The 14,867-nt window shown below is 37.8% G+C and overlaps 1 protein-coding gene across 1 annotated transcript in view; it reads right to left on the bottom strand.

Moving 5' to 3' along the window:
• The window catches only part of LOC137243135 (putative fatty acyl-CoA reductase CG8306), a 31,306-nt gene that overhangs the window by 3,153 nt on the left and 13,286 nt on the right, over positions 1-14,867 (bottom strand). The window contains exons 3-6 of the mRNA XM_067770454.1: positions 7,103-7,553; positions 6,757-6,902; positions 5,199-5,308; positions 3,078-3,270 (exon numbers count right to left, since the gene is read on the bottom strand). Coding sequence (XP_067626555.1) covers positions 3,078-3,270; positions 5,199-5,308; positions 6,757-6,902; positions 7,103-7,553 — 900 coding nt within the window. The remainder of the gene's footprint in view (positions 1-3,077; positions 3,271-5,198; positions 5,309-6,756; positions 6,903-7,102; positions 7,554-14,867) is intronic.

Raw genomic sequence — 14,867 nt, 5'->3', positions numbered from 1 at the left:
TTAGAAGGGCTGGATTCTTTTTTTGAGAAATTTAGTATAACAGCTGTTGAAAGTCAGAAGCCAGAGTCTGACTGTATTCAGAAGGCCAAAATAATGACATATCAATTTTAGGGGCGGACATTAGCAACTTTTTTTTTGTATGGGGGCCAACCCAGTCTAATATATACTGTCATGGACTTTACGTTCGACTACATGTACATCTTTTACATGAACAACAACATGAGGAGTCAAAATCAAAACACCATAATTACAATCGAACATTTTTGAGAAAATTGAGAAAACGTAATCAAAAAATGTAAGGTGTTAGTACAAATCCAAATTTTTAACAGGAATTTTTAGTAAATAGGATCAATTATTCCCATAATTTTTATGGTCAGTCCAGTACAAAATCCGAAAATAAATATGTGCACCTAGTGCGCTTTGATATGGAACTTCCCATAAATTTTTAGATTTTTTAAATAAAATAAATATGGAAAAATAATTCATCAAGGCCCGTTTGCAGTATTTTTTAACTAAATTGAGAATTAGTTTTCAAATATTCCAAATTGGCACCTTATTTGAGAGATCGCCGAACAATTTCTATAAAAAATTGCTGGTAGGCGTTAACCGTTCGGTGCTCTGTCAAATAAGGCGCAAGTTAGCGTTGAACCTCTTAGTTAATAAGATAGCTTGGTATTCTGCAAGTGTGTACACGAGTATTTTTATATTTCACAGTGAATAAAGGAAAACACATAATAAAAAGTTCAGTGCAAATGGTCTAGCATCATTGGATTGCATATTTGCTTAACATATTTTTTACAATACACTAACGTATACATTTGCTACGCCACTGCAAACACGCAACTAGAAAAACCGTAGTTTATTTTTTCAACATTCAATATAAAAACTACTCAAAAGCACACCATCAACTGTTACTACAAAACAAATTGTGGAAAGAAAATATTTAAAGATAACAAAGTTGCTCACGATTCGTAGCATATATTTGCTACAGCAACGTTTCCAACGTTAAATGCACAAAAAACTGATGCCCCTATTACCGTTTACAACTCAACTAGTTGCAACTCAACTAGTTAGTCAAGTTGGTATCAAAAGACACGTTTCGACCTCCGATTTAAGAATCCGAAAACAAAAATTAAAAATTTAATTTCTGTTATATCATTTCGGTTCAAATTTTCATGCCAGATTTTTTGTACACACAAAGGCCGCCAACGCAGAAAGATGTTCTCTGCAAAAAAACTGCGGATCGGACCTCGTATTTCGGACCCTCTCGGGCCATTTTGTGAGTTTTTGTAAATATTTTTCGACAGAAATAAAATTTTTAATTTCCGCTTTCGAATCCTAAAAATAGAGATCGAAACGCGTCTTTTGATACCACCTTTGATAAGAGTTAGATGGTACACGGGCTCATAAAACGTTACCAAATAAAAACAAAAAATTTAAAGTCGGTAGTTAAACCTTTTTTAATCAAACAATAAACAACAATTTTGAATACATTTATAGAAAAAACAACGTTTAAACGAAGGATTACATTGAATAACTTTTTGACTTTATGGATCGTTCGGATGCAGCCAAAATAGGTGAAATTATGCGAACGTGAGTCCCATTGATACTAATTACTACTCCTGGGAATCCTATTTTAGAGTAAAATACAATTGTTGCTGTTTGGGTTTTAATTCACTTCGCACAAATATGCTCCTCAATAACATCTAAAACCAGTCCAACACCAAAATCATTTCCACAGCATATTTGATAGCTGCCGTCAGCAAGGAATCGGAGTGTGGCGCATAATTTTAAAATACGAAGGCGTATGCGGAAATGGTCCTTAATTTTGTTTAGTAATGAGCAAAAGCTTCCTTTCAAATCTGCAAAATAACTTCATGAGAAGCTCATCATTTGTCACTTAAACATTTTCTTTTTCGGTGCTTGGTAGTTCCAAGGGATTGGAATGATCACGCGAATGTTTTCCGTATTCGCGACATGTTAATCACTAACATTTTCGCCATTATAAAGTAGATTTCATATATTTTGCAAATATATTTTGCAAATACTTAAATTTCCGCCACAAATTGATCAGCTGTTCATTTATCTGTCAAATCATCACTTTCTGAAGTTGGCAACTCAATTCAAATTCAACTGAAATAAGTTGTAATACCAAACAGGAGTTGAGTTGTCTTAAAGTTGAGTTGTTTTAATTACAAACCAACTAAGTTGAGTTGTAAACGGCTGTAGGGGCATGAATTCCATGTATTTTAAGATTTTTTGTATTTTATGATTTTATATAAAAATTCTTAAGAATACTAAATTTAAGCTCAATCCTGTAATGGAAAGAAATGGGTGGGATACTTTAACAGTTTAAACCAAAAAAAAAGTCACTACCGTCTTTTCTGAATTTTTTCATAAAATTTATAAAAAAAATATGGCTTAAATCAATTCTTAAAAAAATGTATATCTTTCGATATGCACCTAAATTTTCAACTAGGTCAAATTACTGATAGATTTTTTATGATTGTGTTAAGAGTGTACGAAAAGGCTATAAAATCATTCGAAATGTATTTAATGCTTTTCAGTTTTTCTATAATAACAAATATTTTGCGTAATATTTATTATAAACCGTTGTAAAACTCATCAAATTTTACTGACGATTAAGTCCAAAAGTAAAAAATCTTCCATTTAAGTAACGGCGGAAAATAATAAAAAATCACCTTGATTGAATTAGCCATGGTCATTTGAGTTTGCCATTAATTTACACATTTTAGCCGTTATAAACCTGAGGTTTTTATGTTCTTCCCCTACACGTGAGTTTGCCAAAGAACTTGTAAACTATTTAAACCGGAATTTGTAGCTACATATGTATAAATATGCTTATATAATAATACCTTAACAAGAAAATGATTGAGATTTAAATTTATGTAGGTACGCGCATGCGTTGTAAATGTTCGATCTAACCAACCCCAAATGTGTAAATAGTTGCGTGACCACTTTGTTTTTAATGCCGGCAATATTTATAGTATAAATAGTTTTGCTCTTGCTAAGAGTGCTTCCCATTCTAGGGGGTTATATATTTTTTATTTACTTACTTGAGCGCATTTACATAGTAACCGGTTGCGATAATTGCATTAACCACCACATCGACAGGAATGTAATCCATAATAATGTTTGGATCCAAAGGTAAACGACGTAAAATACCACGTGAGGCGCCCATAAAGAAGCCTTGTGGGCCATTTTTTGAAACTGTCCAGCCTGGCAGGGGTTGCTTCCAGGCCGCGGTAACTGGAAAGTGCAGAATAATGAATTTAAAAAGTTCAATAGTTAAAATTAAGAATAAATAAAAAAAAGATGTATTATGTATATAATTAAATTATAAAATAGAGTTGAACTGGCCGGTCAATAAAGACCTCACCTAGACTGACTAATTAGATATGCCCATGGTGTTATAAAATAGGGAAAATTATAGGGAAAATGCTTCTTTTCCCAATTCCACTTTCATTTTTACGCCCACACCTGATTATATGTATATTAGGGCGCGTCAAATTGTATGGGAAAAAAAGAGAAAAAAAACTTCAGGTGCACATCCAGTTTCTGAATCTATGGGTCATACTGAGTAACATTGACCATGTGACCATAGGCCTGAAATGAATTTCGAGCCTCCCTTAGTTTGTTAGAAAATTTTATATCCCAATCCGAATCCGAATTTGACATTTATTTTCATGTATTTTATTTGTGAGAGCCGCTATTCAGATTGGGATATAAAATTTTCTAACAAAATTACGGAGGCTCGAAATTCATTTCAGACCTATGGACCCATGGACAATATTACTCAGTATGACCCATATATTCAGAAACTGGATTTGCCTTTTCAACAATAAATTTGAGCCACCCTTATGTATATAGAATCTCTACACCTAATATTGGAAAGCTGTTAAATAATTCATAAGATATATCAATCCGAGCCTTCTGTTAGAAGGGAAAGTGGCACCGCCAATTTTTCGACAATTCTGTACAGTTTATTCCAATTTCACACCGAAGTTTATGACATCAAACATTTTTTTTATGAAAAGTTGGTTCCAATTTGGTTGTTGTTTTATCGGCCTATTGATTGGCAAGGTCGTTGGTTCGAAATTGTTCTATACAGCGACCAGTGGCAGTTTTTTTTAAATTTTCTCTCTTCTATTCTATTTAAAAAAAATTTCAACTAAGAAAAAATATATCATAACAATAATAATGAAAAATGATAGCTTTAAGGCCTTGAGCTCGATCATTTGAGCCCACGATCTGAAAAAATAAGTTTTTTCTTTTCCCACGGGGCTTGTTGCTTTATTTATGTACGAACATCTGTCAGCAGCTCTGAAAATTATTGGTTTTTAACTAAATGCTGAATAAACTTTTTACTCCATCAGACATTACATAAAGCAATAATGAAATAATTAATAAATTGTATGTTGTACGGAAGATTGAGTGTAAAATGCACTTAAATGTAGAAAGCTTGACTAATTATTTCATTAACTCTCTGTGTGAAACTTAAAAGAAATGCATAGAAACAAATTTATGATAAAATGTACTTTTTTTGACCAGCTGTAATAACGCCCGCTTTTCCAAAATATTTATAACTTCTTAAATACTCTCTCCCGAGGAGCTATCCAAGGTTGAGATCGGGATCATTCGGAACTATATCGTTGCTACCCAACGATTCTCTAAGGTGTTATATCTACGTCACCGTTAGTTTAGTTTATTATATGTGGTATCACGACGGACCGTCATGTTGTCCAAGTGAGCTTCCCCTATCAGGGAAGCTACCACCCAACCTAACCTAAATACTCTGTGGCGACAGTGGAGCCTTTTGGACGCTCACAAAAGAAACACACATAATCTTTTGTGAGTATGTGTGTATCATAGATACTGTTCGAAGGAATTTTATTTCCTGAAGAATTGGCTTTTAATTGGATATGTTTACATCAATTTGGTTACATTTGTATTAAAAATACTTTTCCCGGGAAAAAGATTGAGGACCATAATAAAAAAAGGTTAACTAAAAAATAAGAAATAAGGTGGGTAAAAATAATAAAAAAAAAACAATAACACAGTAAGATAAAATAAACAAATTAAATGGAATTAATAGAAAAAATTTATAAAAAGCTAAATAAAAAAGGAACTGAAGATTATAATTCATATACATTGTTTTTTAAAATATATATATTTACTCATGCTTGGTCGCACAATTCCGCACGGAAAACGTGACGCCTCTTTGGCCACCTCATGTTCAGCCAAGTGTTTGGTAAATGTATACGTATTTGGGTGGTCTTTCAATAATCTGAAAGAAAAAATTAAGAAAAAAATTGCTATAAGTACAAAAACTTCATGTGTGGATTCCAGATTCAGAAAATTCGACGGACGAGACAAGAACCATTAAACCATTGCGAAAGTACTCATGCCGAACAGCACGACATTTGTAGTTGAGGAGAGACTGCGTCGCCGAATATTGTCGTTCCGAGGCACCCACTTTATTGGTAAGAGCAGCGATCTAAGGTTGCTTCGAATGATTCATTAAAGCCAGGTGGCAAAAAGTAGAAATGACAGGCGCGATTTCTTGGAGGGCCCAACCCGTTTAAACCATTAGGCGAAAAAGGTAAGTAACTAAGCCTGCAGCCCAGTGCACTTAGTTTGGGATACGGCACTTTATAAACATCTCAACGCAACAAAGATAAAGCACAAATGCATGGTCAGAAAGAGACTGAAGACCATCGCCGAAACCACTTCCCTGTTTCGAGGTTGCTAGTCCTTTGCCGGACCCGCACCATATCAGGAACGTTTTTATATGACCATTATGAGCCATATAGGTGAGCCAAATGTACGCAAGTACTTTCGCCACTATCTACATTGAAGCATGCGGTTTGTTTTTAAAAAAAACTTATCTGACATCAAGCGACGAAAATAGATTAGAAAGACTGAGGTAAGACAACAGTAACAACAACAACTGAGGTAAGACTATTTCTGACAAAAAAAAAAAAAAAAACGCTCTTTTAGAGCGCTCTTCGATCTAACGATGCACAGATCAGTGGAATCATATGGATCCACCCAAAAATACAGCAATCATATACTTTGGAATTTGTACCCAACTTTGCTGAAGAAAGTGTTGCTCTGTCATAAAAAGTGACACATACCGCAGAAAACAAAAAATAGCAGTAGCAATTTTTATCGAATTTCGTCAATTAAATTCTTTTTTATTTGCAATATTTAAAACAAGAAACTTCTATAAATCTTTTAACTGAACCTATGCAAGCAAACCAAGCTCAAAAACTTTTCTGAAAAACTTCGACAATTACAAAAAAATTTTACGAAAATTTCGAATTTTTTATTTGGAATTCCCTGAATTTTTTGAGTATACAGTTTTGCAGTCCAATCAATTTAAATTTAATAAATATAAGTTCTAACCTTTCAAAATTCGGATTGATTTTTAATATTTTTTTCCAAGAGTGTTTTAGATTTTCTTCCATACAAAGTGTGAATATTACTTTTATATGGAACAAAATTTTAAACACATTTCGAAAAAAAAAGTAAAAAATCAATGCAAATTTTGAAAGAGTTAGACTGAAATTGCATACTCGAAAATTTTCAGAGAATTCCAAATAACAAAATCGACATTTTTGAAAACGTGTTAACATTTATGGTTGCAAGAGCCAATGGAGCTCCTCCTTTCATTCATGCAAATCAAAAGAGGTTATGCAAAGAAGTTTCAATAAAAAAATAATTTTTACTTACTTAGGCTCCAACTCCTTGAGTGCCTCATCGCTAAGCGTTTCCGCTAACTGTATAACTTTTTCCGGATCATCTGGAGCGGGGTAAAGTTTTTCTTCAACTTCAGTGATGTAAGAGTTGACATAAGCGCTAGAGACATGCACAAGAGCCTAATGGAATAACGTACGGGATTTTAAAAAAACATAAAGAATTTATAGTAACAAAATAAGAAACAAATATATTAAAATGCGATAAAAAATTTGAAATTAATAACGAAAAAATTTAAAGCTATCAAAAAAAAAATATTTGAAGATGGAATAATTTTGTAGAAACTTTAAATTAAAAACAATGCCCATCACCATTCACACACCTCCAATTTAGTCAACTGCTTACACAACTCCACCACACGTCTTGTGCCAAGCAAATTTATGTTTGTTGTTTCTTTGAGCGATTGAAAGAAATCCAATGTGGCTGCTGAGTGAAAAACCACATGCACATTATTGATCAGCACTTGTCGTTCAGTTTCAGAAATGCCCAAATGATCTTGACCCACATCACCTTCAATGGGCACGATCTTTTCAAAACGCTTCTCGTCGAGTTTGAGTTCTTTGAACTTATCAAAAACCGAATTATTGCGTATCTCTTCCAGGCGTTGCGCCACAGTTTTGCCTTTTTTGGGACGCATTAGTAAGTAGATTGTGCCAATTTCTGGTATATCGCGTAGTAATTTTTCGACAATAGTAACGCCCACGAATCCGGTGGCGCCGGTAATGAACACATTTTTGCCTGTGTAAAAAGTTTTGATTGGTGAAGCGAGGTTCCTGTTGGGAAGAATAATTACAAATAAGCAAAAATATAATTAATTTAAGAAAAACATCTTAATGATTACGCAATAATAACTTTAAAGAATTCAGTTGATATTGCTACTTGTTGATTTGGTGGAAATAATAAATAAAGAAATATTTTCTTATCAGCTATTGAAATTTTTGACGAAGGGTACACGCTCAACTTTTTATACTCAGCTGAGCAGAGCTCACAGAGTATATTTATTTTGTTCGCATAACCGTACCCTGTAACGGCATAAACTAATCTAGATGGATATAGACTTCTATATATCAAAATGATCGGGGCGAAAACAGAAATTTATTTAGCAATGTCCGTCTGTCCGTCCGTCCGTAAACACGATAACTTGAGTAAATTCTGAGGTATCTTGATGAAATTTGGTACTTATGTTCCTGGGCACACATCTCCGATCGCTATTTAAAACCGAAAAACCGAAAAACTGCCAAGGACGGATAAAGCGATGCAACTTGGTAGGTGGGTTAACCTTATGACACAGAATACAAAATTAGTAAAATTTTGGACATTGGGCGTGGCACCGCCCACTTTTAAAAGAAGGTATTTTAAAAGTTTTGCAAGTTTTGTAATTTGGCAGTCGTTGAAGATATCATGTTGAAATTTGGCAGGAACGTTACTACTATTACTGTATATGTGCTAAATAAAAATTAGCAAAATCGGATAACGAACACGCTCACCTTTTAAAAAAAATAATTTTAAAAGTCAAATTTTAACAAAAAATTTAATATCTTTACAGTATATAAGTAAATTATGTCAACATTCAACCCCAGTAATAATGATATGGTGCAACAAAATACAAAAATAAAAGAACATTTCAAAATGGGCGTGGCTCCGCCCTTTTTCATTTAATTTGTCTAGAATACATTTAATGCCATAAGTCGAACAAAAATTTAACAATCCTTGTGAAATTTGGTAAGGGCATAGCTTCTATAACACTAACTGCTTTCTGTGAAAATGGGTTGAAGCCACGCCCAGTTTTTATACACAGTCGACCGTCTGTTCTTCCGCTCGGCCGTTAACACGATAACTTGACCAAAAATCGATATATCTTTACTAAACTTAGTTCACGTACTTATCTAAACTCACTTTATCTTGGTATTAAAAATGGGCGAAATCCGACTATGACCACGCCCATTTTGTCGATATCGAAAATTTCGAAAAATAAAAAAAATGCCATAATTCTATACCAAATACGAAAAAAGGGATGAAACATGGTGATTGGATTGGGTTTTTGAGGCAAAATATAAGTTTAGAAAAAACTTTGTAAAATGGGCGTGACATCTACTATATTAAGTAGAAGATAATGAAAAATTTCTGCAGTTCTGGCGAAACCCAAAGCCCTTGGAATCATGACAGGAATACTGTTCGTGGTATTACATATATAAATAAATTAGCGGTACTCGAAAGATGATGTTCTGGGTCACCCTGGCCCGATATCTCGAAAACGCCTTCCCATATACAACCAAGGTTCACTCCCTTTTAAAACCCTCATTAATACCTTTAATTTGATAGCCATATCGTACAAACCCATTATAGAGTCACCCCTGGTCCACCTTTATGGCGATATCTCGAAAAGGGGTCCACCTATAGAACTATGGCCCACTACTCCCTTTTAAAATACTCTTTAATACCTTCCATTTGAAACCCATGTCATACAAGCACATTCCAGGGTTACCCTAGGTTCATTTTCGTACATGATGATTTTCTCTTATTTTGTCTCCAAAGCTCTCAGCTGGGTATGTAATGTTCGGTTACACCCGAACTTAGTCTTCCTTACTTGTTTTTGTAAATTTTATAAGCCGGGCGCTCTACGGCAGTGGTTTGGCAAGCGCCTCGAACATTGTAAATCTTATAGTAAACAATGGCTCCGAATATATTTATCATAAAATAAGTAAATCGGCCAATTTATTGCAAAACTAAGAACACCACAGTAGCGAGTAGCTTAGATGCACTTTTTATGCTGAAAACCAGTACTACAGACAACCGTTGGTGTGATGTCGGACGCTGAACTTTCACGGTACTCACACAGGTAGTTTGTGGCAGGGATGGATGTTATGGCGGGGATAGCGATTGTATGCCTGTTCCATCGTTCGTACAATTTGTATGCTCCCAACATAAAGAACATTGAAGTCCCACCCACCAACCCGTTTAGTCCAAGCTAGACAGCCGGTTGCACCCTTCTCTTCAGCATGGCCGCGCAACCATTGTCTATTAGACCCTTGATTGGCACACACAAGGAAGCTACTTAGGACGGCATAACCCCTAATGATAAAAATTAAGATATATTCAGCTTATTGAAGCCAGTAGATCGCATACAATGAAGGTTATACCAAAGCAAATAACTACTTTTGAATTTCGTAAAACATTTTTTGAATATTTTAGTGAAAGTTATCTAATTTGGAAGTGGGAGAAGCCGAAAAGGACCTCAAAGCCTAAGGGAAAAAAGACAGGTGGAGGTAGCCGACGTCACCACGAAGGTGTTAGAAGAGGACCAACAGCCAGATGGTGCTGTGAGTCTCACAGAGGAACACCTGGCACAACAGTTACAATAGGCTGAAGGGGGCTTCGAACACTCTAAACCAAAAGGGCAAGGGGAGGACGACGACGTCACGACGAAGGTGCTGGAGGGGGATAAACAGCCTAATGGTGCTGCGAGTCCTACAGATAAACCTCAAACACAGTAAAGTGGCGTCTAGCGAACTCCTCCTAACCCTTGAGAATGGTTCGTTTGACGAGGCGCTGATCCAGAAGCTGTGGCTCTCATCGGGAGGAAAGGTTTCTGGACTTAGCGCGCGCGGATTTGGCGTTTACTATGCGCAAACGGAAGGACGGGTGCGAGGTGTAGTAAGCGTAAGGAAACAGCTGCATTCATAAATGCTGCCTAATTACACTACTGAGGACGTCGTAGTGGTGGCCGTTGAGCAAATGAATAAGCAGGCACTTATCCTGGCATCCTGCTACATGCCCATGCTGCGGAGGTTCCACCGATGGAGTGCAAGAGGCTAGTACAGGACGAAGGGTGTAAAGGGTGGTTGTTCATAGGCGCGGATGCAAATGCGCACCACAAGGCGTGGGGAGGATCAGATACGAACGAGAGAGGCGAATCTCTATTTTGTTACATCCTGCAAACCAATTTGCAGATAGCCAACAGGGGAAATGTCCCTACATTCATTGGTACAACATCCAGCAATGTTTTGGATATTACACTGAGCTCCGCACGTGATATATCAAGGTATGATTGGATGGTTCTTGATAGACCATCCTTCTCCGACCATGCGTATATCAGCTTCAGCATCCCCGTAAAGAAGGTAGAGAAGGGAGGAACCTTTAGAAACTCTAGGTCAACAAACTGGACTAAATCCCAGAAACAGGTAGAAACGAAACTGGGACTACCCAAAGAGGTTGCCAATGTGGAAGAACTGGAGGAGTATAATGAATTCCTAACTAGGACGCTTATGACTGCGTATAACGAAGCTTGTCTTCTAAGAAGATTCAGAGGAAAAGCAAAGCCGCCATGGTGGAGCAATGAGCTGAGTATTCTATGAATACAGGTAAAATGTTTAAACTAGCAAAGACCGCGGAAAACGGAGCGTGTCGGGACGAGTACAGGGATCTACTGAGGATCTACAAGCGTGAATTTTCCAGGGCAAAGAGAATCTCATCGAAAAGTTTCTGTACGGACATAGAGTGATCCTGCGAAACAGCACGGTTGAGAAAAGTCCTAGCAAAGGGAAATATAGTCCAGGGACTAATAAAGAAAGAGAACGGGGAATGGTCACGTAATAGTGAGGAATCCCTTGAGGTGCTTCTCGATACACATTTCCCATCGGGAGATGGTTTAGAAGAGCCAGCAGACAGCACTCACACGTCGATCATGGAGCGGGTAGTGCCGGGCTTAGTGGCCGATACCAAGATCGAGTGGGCAGGTTTCTAAGTTTAAATCGCCGGGCCCAGATGGTATATTCCCGGCCATGCTACAAGTCTCAAGTAGGGCGGTCGTGGAATGGCTTAAAATAATATTCGATGGGTGCATAAGACTGAATCATGTACCGCACTCTTGGAGAACTGCTCGTGTAGCTTTCCTACCAAAGGCGGGAAAGATCGGTCACGTGTATGCCAAAGATTATAGACTAGGGCGGGTCGATTTAAAAATTGCTCATTGCTCTGTGAAAATCGTATTCTAGGGATCAAAATAAGAAACTTTGCCGAAGGAACCGTACCTCTAAAACGAATTCTGATGTCCCCCCCTTTGGGTCGACGGTTGAATAAAAAACCCACACAACTATATTTACGACATGCAAATGCATCACAGTGATGCCTTGGTTTTAAAAGGGGGTTGTAAAAACGCTAATTTCTAATAATTTTTTTAAATTTCTTTTCTATTACTAAGTTAAATTCATTTTTTCATTTCCATATGTTCTGACTAAATAAATTTCTAAAGAGAAAAATAAACTCCAAAAAGAAAAAACATAGGCATTTCAAAGTGGGATTTTTCAAAATTTGCCCCTACGACCCAAAGGGGGGGACATCAGAATTCGTTTTAGAGGTATGGTTCCTTCGGCAAAGTTTCTTATTTTGATCCCTAGAATATGATTTTCACAGAGCAATGGGCGATTTTTTTGCCTCCCCACAAATCGACCCGGCCTATTATAGACCCATTAGCTTAACATCATTTCTGCTCAAAACCTTTGAGAGGCTGATAGATGAGTACATAAAGTCCAACGTGGATGAAAAGCTGCTCTCCACAACACAACATGCGTACACCAAAGGTAAGTCGGTAGACACCGCATTGCATAGGGTGGTAATAAGCGTAGAGAAAGCCCTGGAATATAAGGAATATGCTGTAGGAGTCTTCTTAGACATTGCCGGGGCTTTCAATAATGTCTCTAAATGGGCGATTATGGATGGTCTTAATTACATTAAAGTACATCCAGCCTTAACCAGATGGATCGGCTGCATGTTAAATTGCAGGAAGATTACATCACAATGGGGATTGTACGAGGCCACGAAATCAGTGGACAGGGGAACGCCGCAGGGAGGGGTGCTATCACCTCTGCTGTGGACGCTGGTCATCAACCAACTGGTCAGGCGATTTGATGAGGGACCCGTAAAACTTACGGCTTACGCGGATGACGTTGCAATTGTCATAAGTGGAAAGTGCCTTTCAACGATTAGCTCTTTGATGGATCGGGCGCTTCGGGATATTCATACCTGGGCATCAAATGTCGGGTTGAAAGTCAAGGCGAATAAGACGTATATGGTTTTGTTTACAAAAAGGTACAAGGTCCCAAATTGGATCAGGCCTAAGTTAGGAGGGGTGACCCTACAGGAGAAACCTTGCACAAAGTATCTAGGAATCATCCTAGACAGTAAGCTGTCATGGAAGCTCAACGTGGAGGAGAGGGTGAAGAAGGCTTCAACGGCAGTTTATGCATGTAAAAGAATGCTGGGGTGTACGTGTGGCTTATCGCCCTCTCTTTCTCATTGGATTTTTACAGCGATTGTAAGCCCTATCCTATACTATGGAGTTCTTGTTTGGTGGAAAGCCACACAAAAGCAACCTACCTCAAAAAATTAGAGGGGGTATACAGACTATAAATTCTTAGCATTACGGGAGCCCTCAAAACAACCCCGACAGCTGCACTGGATGCCATTCTGCACATTCCACCTGTAGACCTGTAGCAAAGAACATAGCGTTACCAACTGCAACCAGGCTCGGTGCCTCGAGGCAGCTTGAGCACCGCCCATACGGCCATAGTAGTATAGCGTCATCAATCACAAGACGAACAGACTACCTGATTCCATATCTGCGTTTCGAGGGCGATCTTAAGGTCACAATAGAGGTGGATGGTTGGCGCAAGGGTGCTCAAATGGCGGACGAGGCGACACATGTGTACACAGATGGTTCCAAAGTAGTGGAAGGAGAAGGGTCTGCGGTATACTGTGCTGATCCGGAAATAAACAGATCCTACAGGCTGCCGGATTACTGTAGCGTTTTCCAAGCGGAAATAGTAGCCGTAATCAAAGCAGTAGAAACCCTGGAAGAAAATATGCCAAGCTGCAATCGTGTTAACTTTTATATTGACAGTCAAACAGCAATTAAGGAAATAATCTCGCATAACACAGCATCTAAATGCGTGTTAGAGTGTAAGCAGTCCCTGGAGAGAATCGGGACAGGGAGAAACATACATCTATATTGGGTCCCAGGGCATATGGGAATAGATGGGAATGAAAAAACGGATGAATTAGCTAAAAAGGGCGCATTCCTTGAAGCTTGCCCGTAGACGTCCCAATTAGACTGGGCGAAATTAAGCGAAGGCGAGAGGTGCACATGATCGACGAAGCAGGAAAGGCGTGGATTCAAGCGCGGGGCTGTAAAGTGTCGAAGATTATGTGCAGGTCTTACAAACTTAGACTAACAAAGTTGCTTCTATCATTAAAAAGAGAGAAAAATGTAGACTCATGACGGGTATTCTGACTGGACACTGCCTTCTGGCATCACATGCTTTAAATTGGGCTTGGTCAGTGATAGCAGATGTAGGAAGTGCGGGCAGGAGGAGGAATCGATGGAGCACGTTCTTGCCCTGCGCTTGCCAGACTAAGACTCCAGCTATTACGAGTGATACAGTTGTCAGATCTAGAAGCAGCAAGTGGCTTAAATCCTAGGAAGCTTCTATTATTTGCCAAGAGGACGGAGTTATTTTATAACATAGGTCCTGGTTTTTGATAGGGTTTTTCAGTTTGGTCGTTAAAACAAACTTCTGGTAACACTACGGACTTTTTCAGTCTATGTGAGGTCCTCATGGACCGGCCAGTTCAACCTAACCTATCTAATTTGAAGGTTTGAGTTAGACGTGATATCGTGCTCTAATAGTTATGCTTTATATTTATTACGCTCTTGAAATCTCTATTTCACACTATGTTATGCACGATCGTAGTAAAGTTATGTAAAATTTTCTCCGTTTTTATAAGCTTTTATTTAGTTTCACTTTTGTTGTCTGTAATGGAATCTTGCAAGTTAAATTTGATACACTTTCCGGTGTCCGATTGAGCTGAAATTTTGCACACATGTATAACTCCGATGACAATGCAATATTACTTTGTTAGAATTCGATAAATTAATCGATAACACAGTTATCGGCAAAGATTTGTATTTACTTTGGCATAACAGCCTAAGTCCCGTACAAACCCGCCGGTACCTATCCGTGGATTGTGATATTTGGACGTGGTGAATCACGCGTGTCACGCGTGGTGAATCTCAACGCTTGCGAAAAGCG

Source organism: Eurosta solidaginis, chromosome 3 (genome assembly GCF_040869045.1).
Source record: "Eurosta solidaginis isolate ZX-2024a chromosome 3, ASM4086904v1, whole genome shotgun sequence".
Lineage (NCBI taxonomy): Eukaryota > Metazoa > Arthropoda > Insecta > Diptera > Tephritidae > Eurosta > Eurosta solidaginis.
Note: the sequence above shows the minus strand (reverse complement) of the source record. Positions and strands in the feature narration are given on the sequence as shown.